General features: G+C 54.8%; 1 protein-coding gene across 1 annotated transcript; it reads left to right on the top strand.

Moving 5' to 3' along the window:
• Nucleotides 1-1,555: 1,555 nt before the first annotated feature.
• On the top strand, nt 1,556-12,003 carry FBXO40 (F-box protein 40). Its single transcript, XM_038758303.1, has 4 exons — nt 1,556-1,617; nt 1,699-1,856; nt 6,676-8,562; nt 11,600-12,003. Exons 2-4 carry the CDS (start codon nt 1,848-1,850, stop codon nt 11,798-11,800), a joined length of 2,097 nt encoding a protein of 698 aa, XP_038614231.1. The 5' UTR covers nt 1,556-1,617; nt 1,699-1,847; the 3' UTR covers nt 11,801-12,003.
• The last annotated feature ends 81 nt before the right edge of the window (nt 12,004-12,084 follow it).

Genomic DNA, 12,084 nt, shown 5'->3' on the forward strand with positions numbered 1-12,084 from the left:
CCCATCAGGTCGTCTGCCTTCACTGCTCTGCAGGAAATATATATTCGCCATTGCTTCCTTCCCTTTCCCTGAGCCCCTGCTGGGTTCCGTGAGGCGGCTCCATTGCCGGATGACATCTCTCAGCCTCCCCCGGTGACCTGTGGGGACTTCTCCCCTCTCGCTCGACTTGGCCCCGCGCAGGCCCTAGGGCAAGTCCCCTCCGGTGTCCCCAGGGCCCTGGGCACACTGTTCATTCCGTCCTGTCCCCTGGCCGCAACCGGCGGCTCAGGTTGCGGTTTTGAATTCCCGTCCAAGTCTCCTCTGGTCTCTGGTCGGCAACGCGACTCTTCGTCGCCCGGCCTCACCCCGCCTCACCCTGCTCTCCTGGGGGCAGGAGGGGCCTGGGGTGGCGAACTGCCCTGCAATCTGACTCCATGCCCAACCCCCTGTTTACCTCTATACTCCTCCTCAGGGGCCCTCACGTGGGGCTGCGGCCTCACCCTTGGAGGAAGAGGAGATTTTTATGGGTCAAGGAAGAGGGCAATCCTTTCCTCAGGCATCTGCCTTCCTCCGCCTCCCTCTGCTCTTCCTCCAGACACCTGGTAGGGTGGAAGCCCCTCATCACCCTGCCAGCTGGGCCTTACTTTAAGAGCGCACATGCCCCGTAAGTTCCCAGCTTGTCGCTGAGCCTGGCACTGGTTTTGAGGTGCTGGAAGGTCCAGCTACAACAGCAGGCCCAGACCTGGTGGCCGGAGAATGGGTGGACATCACCTTGGATCTGCGGACCATCCCTAACCCCCGCCGGCTGGGTGGGCCACGTCTCCCTCCCTTTCCCCAGGGAGTGTTTAGAAAGGTGCCTGTGTAGGAGTGTCCTTGCCTGCCTTCTGCATGTTCTGCCCTTTCAGAAGGCCAGGGGCACCCTCGGGCACACAGAGGGGAGACAGTGTAGATAGCAGCTATTTTTAAGAACCGGGGAAAACTCTGCTTATCGCAGCCACTTTCATTTCCCAGAATATAATCGAATCTTCTGGATCCCTAGCCTTCTGCCACCCCCACTCTCCCTCCCGTCAACCAAAGAGAGGGGCCAGGATCGCGGCCTGCCACGCTGTCTCTCCCCAAAGTGACCCACGCCTGCGTCCCTGCTTGTGCCAATTCAGCTTCCGTGGCCGTGGCCGGAGGGGAGAGGGCAGGCATATTTGGAAAGGGGGATTACTGGTGAAGGGATGGGTCGGGGGCGGCCACAATCTGGGAGGGAGCAGGGGGGAGGGTGAGGGTCTGGAAAGCCAGGGTCCCCTGATGGGTAATAATAATAATTATTATGGTATTTGTTAAGGAATTACTATGTGCAAGGCACTGTACTGAATACCGGGGTGGATCCAAGCAAATTGGGTTGGACCCAATCCCTTTCCCACTTGGGGCTCACAGTCTCAATCCCCATTTTACAGAGGAGGGAATGGAGGCCCAGAGAAGTGAAGTGACTTGCCCGAGGTCACACAGCAGACGAGTGGCAGAGATGGGATTAGAATCCATGACCTTCTGACTCCCGGGCTCTATCCACTGTCATCCATGCTGGGTGTCTCCGAGGCCGGGGCCTGCTGATAGGAAGCGACCCTTCCAGTCCCAGCGGGGACGGTGTTGGTAAATACCGGGGCGGGGAGACTCGTAAACTGAGCCTGGTCACACCGTCCAGTGTGACGGATTTATTTTTAACTTTGAAAGCCTCAAGATATTTCTCCTTGGAGCGGATTCCCACCCCCTTCCCCCTGGTTTCCAAAGCTCTGCTTCCCTCGGCACCAGACACCTCCTTGCCACCCACCTGCTCGAAGGGGCAGAGAGACCCCTTGCCTTGCAGATCAGACCGGGGACTGATGCTTAAGGTGAGGCTGTTGAATGGTGAGGGGGAGGGAGGGAGGCTTTATGAGAATTGGGGTGTGTGTTTGAGGGGGGTCTTAGTGATGGGGCCCAGCAGCGTTGGGGAGCGTGAATGAAGGATACCGAGAGCCACAGTGATATGTTCCAAATCCACCTGCCAGAAGGTCAAGCCCAGGATTACCCCCCTTGAGTTTTTTCCGGATGCTTTGGAAGTGATGGGGTTCCTGGGGACTGGGGTGATCGATAGGTGGGGTGGGCTTGTGGGGGTGGTCGGGTGGGTGAGCTCCCCGCCACCCCCAAACCTTTCATTTTTCATGGCTGCAGCCCAGGGTTGCGGGGGACAACTTTGCTGGAAAGCAGCAGGGATGGGACAACAAGTGTTCATCGACTGTCCGAAACACATCCTGATCCCCCCCCCCCCCCCCCCACTCTTCAGTCAATCAGTCAATCCATTAGGAAGCAGTGTGGCTCAGTGGAAAGAGCACAGGCTTTGGAGTCAGAGGTCATGGGTTCAAATCCCGGCCCCACCAATTGTCAGCTGTGTGACTTTGGGCAAGTCACTTCACTTCTCTGTGCCTCAGTTACCTCATCTGTAAAATGGGGATGAAGACCGTGAGCCCCCTGTGGACAACCTGATCACCTTGTAACCTCCCCAATGCTTAGAACAGTGCTTGGCACATAGTAAGCGCTTAATAAATGCCATTATTATTATTATTGTTATTATTATTATTATCAGTGGTTTTTATTGAGCACTTACTGTGTGCGGGGCATTGCCTAAGCGCTTGGGAGAGTTCTACCATCACAACATCTCTAAAATCCATCCTTTCCTCCATCCAAACTGCTACCATGCTGATACAAGCACTTATCATCTTCCACCTTGGTTACTGTATCGGCCTCCTTGCCACCTGCCTCTCCCCACTCCAGCCCATACTTTGCTGCACGGATCGTTTTTTTACAAGAAAGCTGACGGCTCTCCACTTCGCAGAAACCTCCAGCGGTTGCCTCCGCTTCATACAGAAACTCCTTATCATGGACTTAAAAGCCCTCAATCAGCTGGGCCCCTCCTACCTCACCTCACTGATTTCCTCCTAAAGGCATGTCCAAACACATTGTTCCTCTAGATCCAGCTCGCTGGCTTTGCCTCGCTCTCATTTATTCATTCATTCAATCGTATTTATTGAGCACTTACTGTGTGCAGAGCACTGTACTAAGCACTTGATCTCACCACAAGCCCCTTTCCCATGTCCTCCCTCTGACTTGGAACTCCCTTCCCCTCCATAAATGCCAGACCACCACTCACTCTTCATATCTCCAAAGCTTTATTAAATTCACAGCTCTAAGAGGCCTTTCCCTTTCTCCCCCCACCCCACCACTCCCTCTTTCTTCTGTTTCGCCTTTGAACTTGGATCTCTACCCTTTAAGCCCTTAATATTCATCCCACCCTCAGCCCCACAACCGTTATGTACTAATCTATAATTTCTTTATGTTAATGTCTGCCTCCCCCTCTAGTTTGTAAGCTTGTTGTGGGCAGGGACCCTGTCTGCCAACTCGGTTATATTGTACTCTTCCAAGCACTTAGTACAGAGCTCTGCACACAGTAAGCACTCAATAAATACCACTGATTGATTGAGAGCACATTACAACTGAGTGGAAAAAGCCCAGGCTTGGGAGTCAGAAAGATCTGGCTTCTAATCTCAGCTCCACCACTTGTATTTGTATTTATTCATTTGTATTTATTGAGCGCTTACTGTGTGCAGAGTACTGTACTAAGCACCTGGGAAGTACAAGTTGGCAACATATAAAGACGGTTCCTACCCAACAACGGGCTCACAGTCTAGAAGACAGTCTAGCAGACACTTGTCTGCTGGATGTTCTTAGGCAAGTCGCTCAACTTCTCTGTGCCTCAGTTCCCTCATCTGTAGATTGGGATGAAGACTGTGAGCCCCGTGTGAGACAGGGACTTGCTTTTACCCAAGCACTTAGTACAGTGACTGGCACATAGTGCTTAACAAATATCACAAGTATTATTGTTATTATTATAGACACTTTGCCTGCCAACAAAAAGCTTACAGTCTAGTAAGGGAGACAGATATTAAAATAAATTAGGACTACATAAGTGCCATGCTGCTGAGGGTGGGGTGAATATCGAGTGCTTCCAAGCGCTTAGTACAGTGCTCTGCACACAGTAAGTGCTCAATAAATATGATTGAATGAATGAATAAAGAGCCAAATGCCAGAGTGAAGCAGAAAGTGAAGTGGAGAACTGATGCAATTATATCCACTCACAAACCTCTGCTACTAAGGAGGTAGAAGTGGCAGAGTCTGGGTCCAAGTTATTCAGTTCCATTTGAAAGATCCGGGTGATTGTCCAGTTCCTGAAGGGTCTGTTGCCGGGAGGGAGGTTGGGTGGGCTGGGGACAGGGACCAGACTGGGTCCTCCCTAATTCCAACAGGGTTGACCTGGAGTCCCGGACTCACATCACTTTCTCACCCATTCCCGGGGTGGTGGGTTGGTCTGCTGAAAGAAGCTTGGGTCTGGCTCTGCCCCTGACCTGCTGTGTGGCTTCAGGCAAGTCGGGTGACCTCTCTGGGCCCCTTTTAAAGTGGCATAAGATCTCTGCTCTCCCTCCCTCCCTCCCTCCCTCTTGGGCTGGGAGCTCCGGGTGGGACAGGGTCTGTGTCCTATCTGATTGTCTTATTTCTGTCCCACACCTAGCACAGTGTTGGAAAATCAGTAAACACTTAATATTTACTAATAATAGAATGGCAGCCGGCTGGAAGAATTGACGGCTGCCACTGCCAGATCAGCGGGCACCAGTCTGGATAATTCCTCCAGAGCTCTTTGTGGGCAGGGAATGTGTCTGTTTATTGTGGTATTGTACTCTCCTGAGCACCCAGTACATTGCTCTGCACACTGTAAGCGCGCAATAAGCATGAATGAATGAAAGACATTGATTTTTCATAGCCTCTGCTGGCAGTGAGCAGGGTGTCCTGGGTTCCAGTGACCACTGCTCAGAATCAATCGATCAGTCGGTGGTATTTACCAAGGAGTTACTCTATGTTGAGCACCGACCAAAACACTTGGGAGAGCACAATAAAGTTGGTAGACACCATCCTTGCCCTGGAGAAGCTTACAGTCTAGTGGGGGAAAGTACAAATTCTATCAGCCTAATCTAATCCTTCACCAAGGTGTTCTGATTGATTGGGTAATAATAATAATGGTATTTGTTAAGCGCTTACTATGTGCCAGGCACTATACTAAGCCCTGGGGTGGGTACATGCAAATCAGGTTGGACATAGTCCCTTTTCCACATAGAGGTGACTGTCTCAACTCCTGTTTTCCAAATGAAGGAACTGAGGCCCAGAGAAATCAAGTGACTTTCCCAAGGTCACACAGCAGACAAGGGGCGGAGCCGGGAATAGAATCCATGACCTTCTGACTCCCAAGCCCATTCTCTTTCAACTGTGCTATGCTGCTTCACTAGATAATGACAGTTTCACCTTGAGTCATGTGGCCTCTTTAAAGGTTGCCCAGGGCGACCGTGGTGGGGCTCAGGATGAGACACATGTCTTCTGACTGTCAGACAGCTGACCAACTCCCCGCAGTTACCTTTGTGGCTATTATGTCACCGAGTTACCGTTGTGGCTTCTGCCTCTGAGCCTCTCTCTCTAAGGAGGCCCTGGGCCTCCCCATTGGGTTCATTCATTCATTCCTAGTATTTATTGAGCACTTTCTGTGTGCAGAGCACTGTACTAAGCACTTGGCAGAGTACAATGCAACAATAAAGAGACACATTCCCAGCCCAAAACGAGCTTACATTGTTTCACCAGAGCTACAGCGGGGCTCCTGACTTGGCCTTGCTTCCGTTGCACTCTCCCAGGCGCTTAGTACACTGTGAGGCACGTAGTAGGCACGCAGTAGATACTGCCACTACTGCTATCTTGACTGAGCTCAGAGGAGTAGTTGAAACCATATCTGTTGGTTTGCTTTTGGTATTTGTTAAACACTTACTATACGTCAGTAATTGTTCTAAGCGTTGGGGTAAATACAAAGTAAATCAGAGTGGACATAGTCCCTGTCCCACATGGGGCTCACTCCATTTTACAGATGAGGCAACTGAGGCACAGAGAAGCGAAGCGACTTGCCCAGAGTCACACAGCAGACTTGTGGTGGAGCCAGAATTAGAACCTAGGTCTTTCCGACTCCTAGGCCTGTGCTCTACCCATTAGGCTACACTCTTCTATTTTTTTGTACCCACTGTGTGCCAGCTCTGGGGTAGACTGAAGGGAATCTGATTGGATGCAGTCGCTGCCCCAATATACAAGGCTCCAGCCTGAGGGTGGGGGAGAAGAGGGATCTTCTCCCCATTTTCTGGAGAAGGACACTGAGGCCCAGAGAGGTGCAGTGACATGCCCAAGTTCCCCAGCAGGTTGTGGGCAGAGCTGGAACTCCCGGCTCCCACCCGCTTCTGCTTTCAGCCGGGCCGTGCTACCTGGAGGAGCAGTGTGGCATAGTGGTTAGAGCCCAGGCTTGGGAGTCGGAAGGACCTGGATTCTAATCCTGGCTCCTCCACATGTCTGCTGGGTGACCTTGGGCAAGTCATTTCACTTCTCTGGGCCTCAGCTAATTCATCCGTAAAACGGGGATTTGTGGGACAGGGACTGTGTCCCACCAGATTAATTAGTCTCTCACCCAGTGCTTAAAACAGTGCTTGGCCCATTGATAGCACTTAACAAGTACCATAATTATTATCATTATTACCTTTCTCCCCGGCCTGTTAGTGAATTTCTCCCTCACTTCCTCTTGCCCCCGACGCGCCACAGGGCAGGACCCGCCGAGCTCTCCCGGCCCCGCAGCACGGGCACTGTGACCAATGCTTCGACCGGCGATGCCCCGGGCCCGCCCTGCCTGCCGACTCCTGCCCTCTGACCCCCTGCCGCCTCCTCTGCGGGGCCGTCTTTCACGCCTGCAAGGGGGAGGAACATCAGCTGCTGTGCCCGCTGGAGCCGGTGCCCTGCCTCAATTCCGCCTACGGCTGCCCGGCCTCCATGGCCCGCCAAAAGCTTGCCGGCCACCTCCAGGCCTGCCCGGCCAGCGTGGTCTCCTGCTCCATGGAGTGGAACCGCTGGCCCAGCGTGGACTCGGACGCGGCCTTGCATGAGAACATCATGAAGGAGCCTTCCGGGGAGGAGTGTCTGGACGCGGCCCTGGCCCTCCGGGACCAACGGATCCTCTTCGGCTCCCTGAAGATGCTGGAACTCTTTCCAGAAGCCCGGGACGCCGGGGCGGATGGGGAGGCTGAGAGGGATGAGGAACGGGAGGAGGAATGGGACGAGGAGGGGTGGGAGGAAGAGGAGGAGAAGCAGGTGGTGGAGCGGGATGGAGGCCGGGCCGACTCTGGAAGGGCAGCGGAGGAGCCGAGGGGGGACCCCGGGCCCGATGGGGCGGGGCTGAGCCAGCAGGAGCGGGAGGCCCTGGCCTCGGGCCGGGAGGGGATGGATCTGGAAAGCTACAGCCGGTGGGAGCACATATTCAGGAAAGAGCAGGCGGCCTCGGGGGCTGAGGCGAGAGCCGCCCAGCCCCGGGGAAGTGGGGAGCCCTCGAGGAGCCCAGTGGCGGCCGAGGAGGTCCCTGGCCGGGGCGCAGAGGTGACCGGGCTGGCCCCATGGCAGGATGGCGTGCTGGAGCGGCTGAAGATGGCGATGGATGCCCGGGACTACAACATGTACCTGGTCCACAATGGCCGCATGCTCATCCACTTTGGGCAGATCCCCGCCTGCACTCCCCGGGAGAAGGACTTCGTCTACGGGAACCTTGAGGCCCAGGAGGTCAAGACGGTCCACACCTTCAAGGTGCCGGTCAGCTACTGCGGGAAGCGGGCCCGGCTGGGCGACGCCCTGGGGGGCGGGCAGCCCAGCGAGCACAAGGCGGTGGACACGTCTGACCTCGGGGTGGCCGTGGGCGAGCTGTCCCGGGCGGATGCCGTGCGGACGGCTCTGCAGTGCGCCCTGGAGCGGGAGCTGCGGGGCCACCCCATCTCGGAGAGCAGGTCCGTGGACGGGCTGTACGTGGACCTGGCCACCCAGACCTACGACTTCGAGGCCGGGCCCTTCGCCGCTGGCACCGTCCTGGCAGACCTGGCCCCGGCCGGCCAGCCCAGCCTGCACGTGGCCCTTCAGAGCGAGGGTGTGACCCACAGGCACAACAAGAGCAGCTCGGCTTTCACGTTCACCTGCGGCCAGGTCTTCCGGCGGGACGAGTTCGCCGCCCACTTCCGAAACGTCCACGCCGACCTCCAGGCCGGCCTCTACGGCTGGTTCCAGCGCCGCTGTCCCCTGGCCTACCGGGGCTGCACTTTCGTGCAGAGTCGCCTCGGCCCGCCGGGGCTGGGGGCCAGGGTCATCTACCGGCAGGACCTCTCGGCCTTTGCCATCCGGCCCGAGGTGGCCCCCGAGCTCGGAGCCGGGCGGGGCGGCCCCCGGGGCCCCGGCCGGATGGACCGGGCCTCTCTGAGCGGTCTGCCCCTGGAGCTGCTGCAGCACATAGCCAGCTACTTGGACAGCGTCAGCCTGTCCCAGCTGGCCCAGGTGTCCATGCTCCTGCAGGATGTCTGCTCCTCGCTGCTCCAGGAGCGGGGCATGGTCCTCCTGCAGTGGGAGAAGCGGAGGTGTTCCCGTGGCCGCCGCAGCACCTGGAGAGCTCACAAAAAGGCAGGTGCCGGGACCCCCCTCCACCCCGATTATACTTAATAATAATTATGGTCCTTGTTAAGCGCTTACCATGTGCCAAGCACTGTCCTAAGCGCTGGGGTAAGAATACAGCACGGTCTTGGGAGTCAGAAGTTCATGGGTTCTAATCCCGGCTCCGCTCCTTGTCTGCTGGGTGATCTTGGGTAAGTCACTTCACGTCTCTGGGCCTCAGTTCCCTCCTCTGTAAAATGGGGATTGAGATTGTGAGCCCCAAGTGGAACAGGGACTGTGTCTAGCCTGATTTTCTCGTAACCACCCCAGCCCTTAGTACAGCACCTGGCATATAGTAAGAACTTAACAAATGCTATTATTATTATGTGGATCAGGTTGGAAACAATCCCTGTCCCACATGGGGCTCACAGTCTCAATCCCCTTTTTACAGAGGAGGGAACTGAGGCCCAGTGAAGTGACTTGCCCAAGGTCGCACAGCAGATATGCAGAGGAGCCAGGATTAGATCCCAGTCACCTTCTCCAAGTGACCCTTCCTGATGAACCCCCAATTTTCTAGGCAGGTCCCCTCGGTCCCCATATTGTTTGGGGATATTCTGCTTAACCATCACTGACACCTTTATCCATTTTCTCCCATTCTTGCTCTCACATTCTTAACTTTGGTTATTCCTCAATTTATCTTTATTGCCTCCCCCATTAGAAGATAAGTTCTTTGAGAGCAGGGCCCATATCTCTTACTTCTATTCCATGATCCCAAGTGTGACATTTGATGCATAATAGGTGCCCAGCACAGAGTTCTGCATACAAAAGGCATCCAGTACAGCTATCTACACACAGAAGGCAGCTCTGGCCTATTGGAAAGAGCCGGGGCCTTGGAGTTGGAAGCCCTGGGCTCCAATCCTGTCTCTGCCACTTGTCTGCTGTGTGGCCCTAGGTAAATCACTTCACTTCTCTGTACCTCAGTTACCTCATCTATAAAATGGAGATTAAGATTGTGAGCTCCATGTGGGACAGGGACTGTGTCAAACCTGATTAGCTTGGGTCTACCCCAGGGCTTAGTGCAGTGAATTCTTAACAAATATCATAAAACACACATAAAAAAGCAAGCCCTCCAGGAGAGTGCTCTGCACACAGTAGGTGCTCAGTACAGTGTTACGCACACAGGTGTCTAGTACAATGTTCTGCACGTCACTGATGCCTGCTACATTGCTGATACTGATAGATGCCTCTGATGAGAACAGGGAGGAAGACCAGGGAATACCCTCTGCTTTAAAGCAGGGACTGAATCATCCCTGGTGGTTTTTATTTTCACTAGTGTCCTTGCTATTGTGTGTCTTGGGGCATTTCCTCAGAGAAGCCAGGCCTACAGGCCTGGGGTGGGTGGGGTGGGTCTCTCTGAGCCCAGGTTTGCCTCCGCCTGGAGGCCCCCCAAAGAGGACAGGACTGTCAGAAAGGGACAACTGGGTATTCAGGCCAGTTCTAATGGGGTTCACCTGCCCTTCCTCTGTCTTTCCTCACTGGACCTCGTTGCAGCTCAGAGTCTCCCTGGGATGTTCAAAGTTAATATTAATAATTGTGATAATAATAATAATTTTGGTATTTGTTTAAGGGCTTACTATGTGTAAGGCACTATACTAGGCACTGGGGTGGATACGAATAAATTGGGTTGGACACATCCCCTGACTCACGTGGGGCTCCTACTCTTAATCCCCTTTTTACAGAGGAGGTAACTGAGGACCAGTGCTAAGCGCTTAGTGCAGTGCTCTGCACACAGTAAGCGCTCAATAAATATGATTGATGATGACCAGAGAAGTGAAGTAATAATAATAATGGTATTTGTTAAGCACCCATTATTCTAAGCACTAGGGTAGATGCAAGATAATCAGGTTGTCCCACGTGGGGCTCACAGTCTTAGTCCCCATTTTACAGAAGAGGTAACTGAGGCCCAGAGAAGCGAAGTGACTTGCCCAAGGTCACACAGCAGACAAAGTGTGGAGCTGTGATTAGAACCCAGGTCCTCTGACTTCCAAGTCCTTGCTTTATCCATTACACCATGCTGCTTCAGTGTTGGCCTGGCCCCTGGGGCTGGGAGGGTCAGGTTTGCCCCTCTGGTATCAGCCTGGGTTCAGAGACCAGGCCCAAGACAGGGAGCAGAGCAGAGATGCTCTGGGAGCATCCCGTCTGTCTCCATTAATGGTGACATTGATCGGGAGCTCATTCTGTGCCAAGCACTGAGCTAAGCGCTAGGAGGGATGCAGGGTCATCGGCTCAGACACCATCCCCGTCCCACAAGGGGCTCGCAGTCTAGGAGGGAGGGAGGGCAGGGACTTCACCCCCATTTTACAGAGGAGGAAACTGAGGCCCAATAATAATTGTGGTAACAATTGTGACATTTAAGTACTTACTATATGCCAAATACGGCACTAAGCGCTGGGGTTGATACAAGATTATCAGGTCCCATGTGGGGCTCACAGTCTAAGTAGGAGGAAGAACAAATATTGAATCCCCGTTCAGCAGATGAGGGAAGCGAGGCACAGAAAACTTAAGCGGCTTGCCCAAGTTCACACAGCAGGAAAGCGGTGGAGCCAATATTAGGACCCAAGTCCTCTGACTCCAGTGACTTGACCAAGGTCCTACAGCAGGCTAAGGGCAGAACTGGGACTCCAACCTGGGTCCCCTGAATCCCAGTCCAGTGCCCTGCCCACTCTCCTGCCGAAGAAGCAGTGTTGCCTAATGGATAGAGCACGGGCCTGGGAATCAGAAGAACCTGGGTTCTAATCCTGGCTCTGCCACACATCTGCTGTGGGACATGGGCAAGTCACTTCACTTTTCTGTGCCTCAGTTACCTCATCTGTTAAGACTGTGAGCTCCAGGTGGGACAGGGACTGTGTCCTACCTGATGAACTTGTATCTACCCCACTGCTTAGAACAGTGCTTGGCCCATCGTCAGCGCTTTAGAAATACCATAATAACTAGGCCGCGCTGCCTCAACGGTCTCCGTGGCCGGAGCCCTAACTCCGCTCTTTCTTCTCCCCGGTCCGTCCCCCAGGTCTGGCAGTTCAGCAGCCTCTTCTCCCGCGTCCACACGTGGCACTTCCACGAGGTGGCTGCCTCTATGGCCGAACACCTGAAGAGCTGCCCGTTCAACATCGTGGAGCGCAAGGTGGAACCCTTCCCCCTGACCAGCCTGTGCGGGACCCGCGGACCGACCCGGCCCAGCGTGGCTTCCGCCTGTGGGCCCGGATCCTAAAGGAGCACGAGTCTCTGGCCTCGCACCCCGTCCCCCGCCCCCTGCTCTCCCCTCTCCGCTTCCAGGTCCCCTGATGGAGGGGCCGAATTGGGTCGGTACCAGTCTGGGTGGGGGCTCTGGAGCATCTGGAACCGTGAGTGTCCCCTCCGCTGATGGGAGTCAGGGCCCCTTCCCTCACTGGCTTCTGGGCAGCTGTTTACCCCCCCCCCCCCCCGCCTCCCAGGGGCTCCCACGAAACCTGGGGGAGCTAGAAGTTACCGTGTGGAGCCGGTCCGCTCTCCGAA

The sequence above is a fragment of the Tachyglossus aculeatus genome, chromosome 16, assembly GCF_015852505.1.
Source record: "Tachyglossus aculeatus isolate mTacAcu1 chromosome 16, mTacAcu1.pri, whole genome shotgun sequence".
Classification (NCBI taxonomy): Eukaryota; Metazoa; Chordata; class Mammalia; order Monotremata; family Tachyglossidae; genus Tachyglossus; species Tachyglossus aculeatus.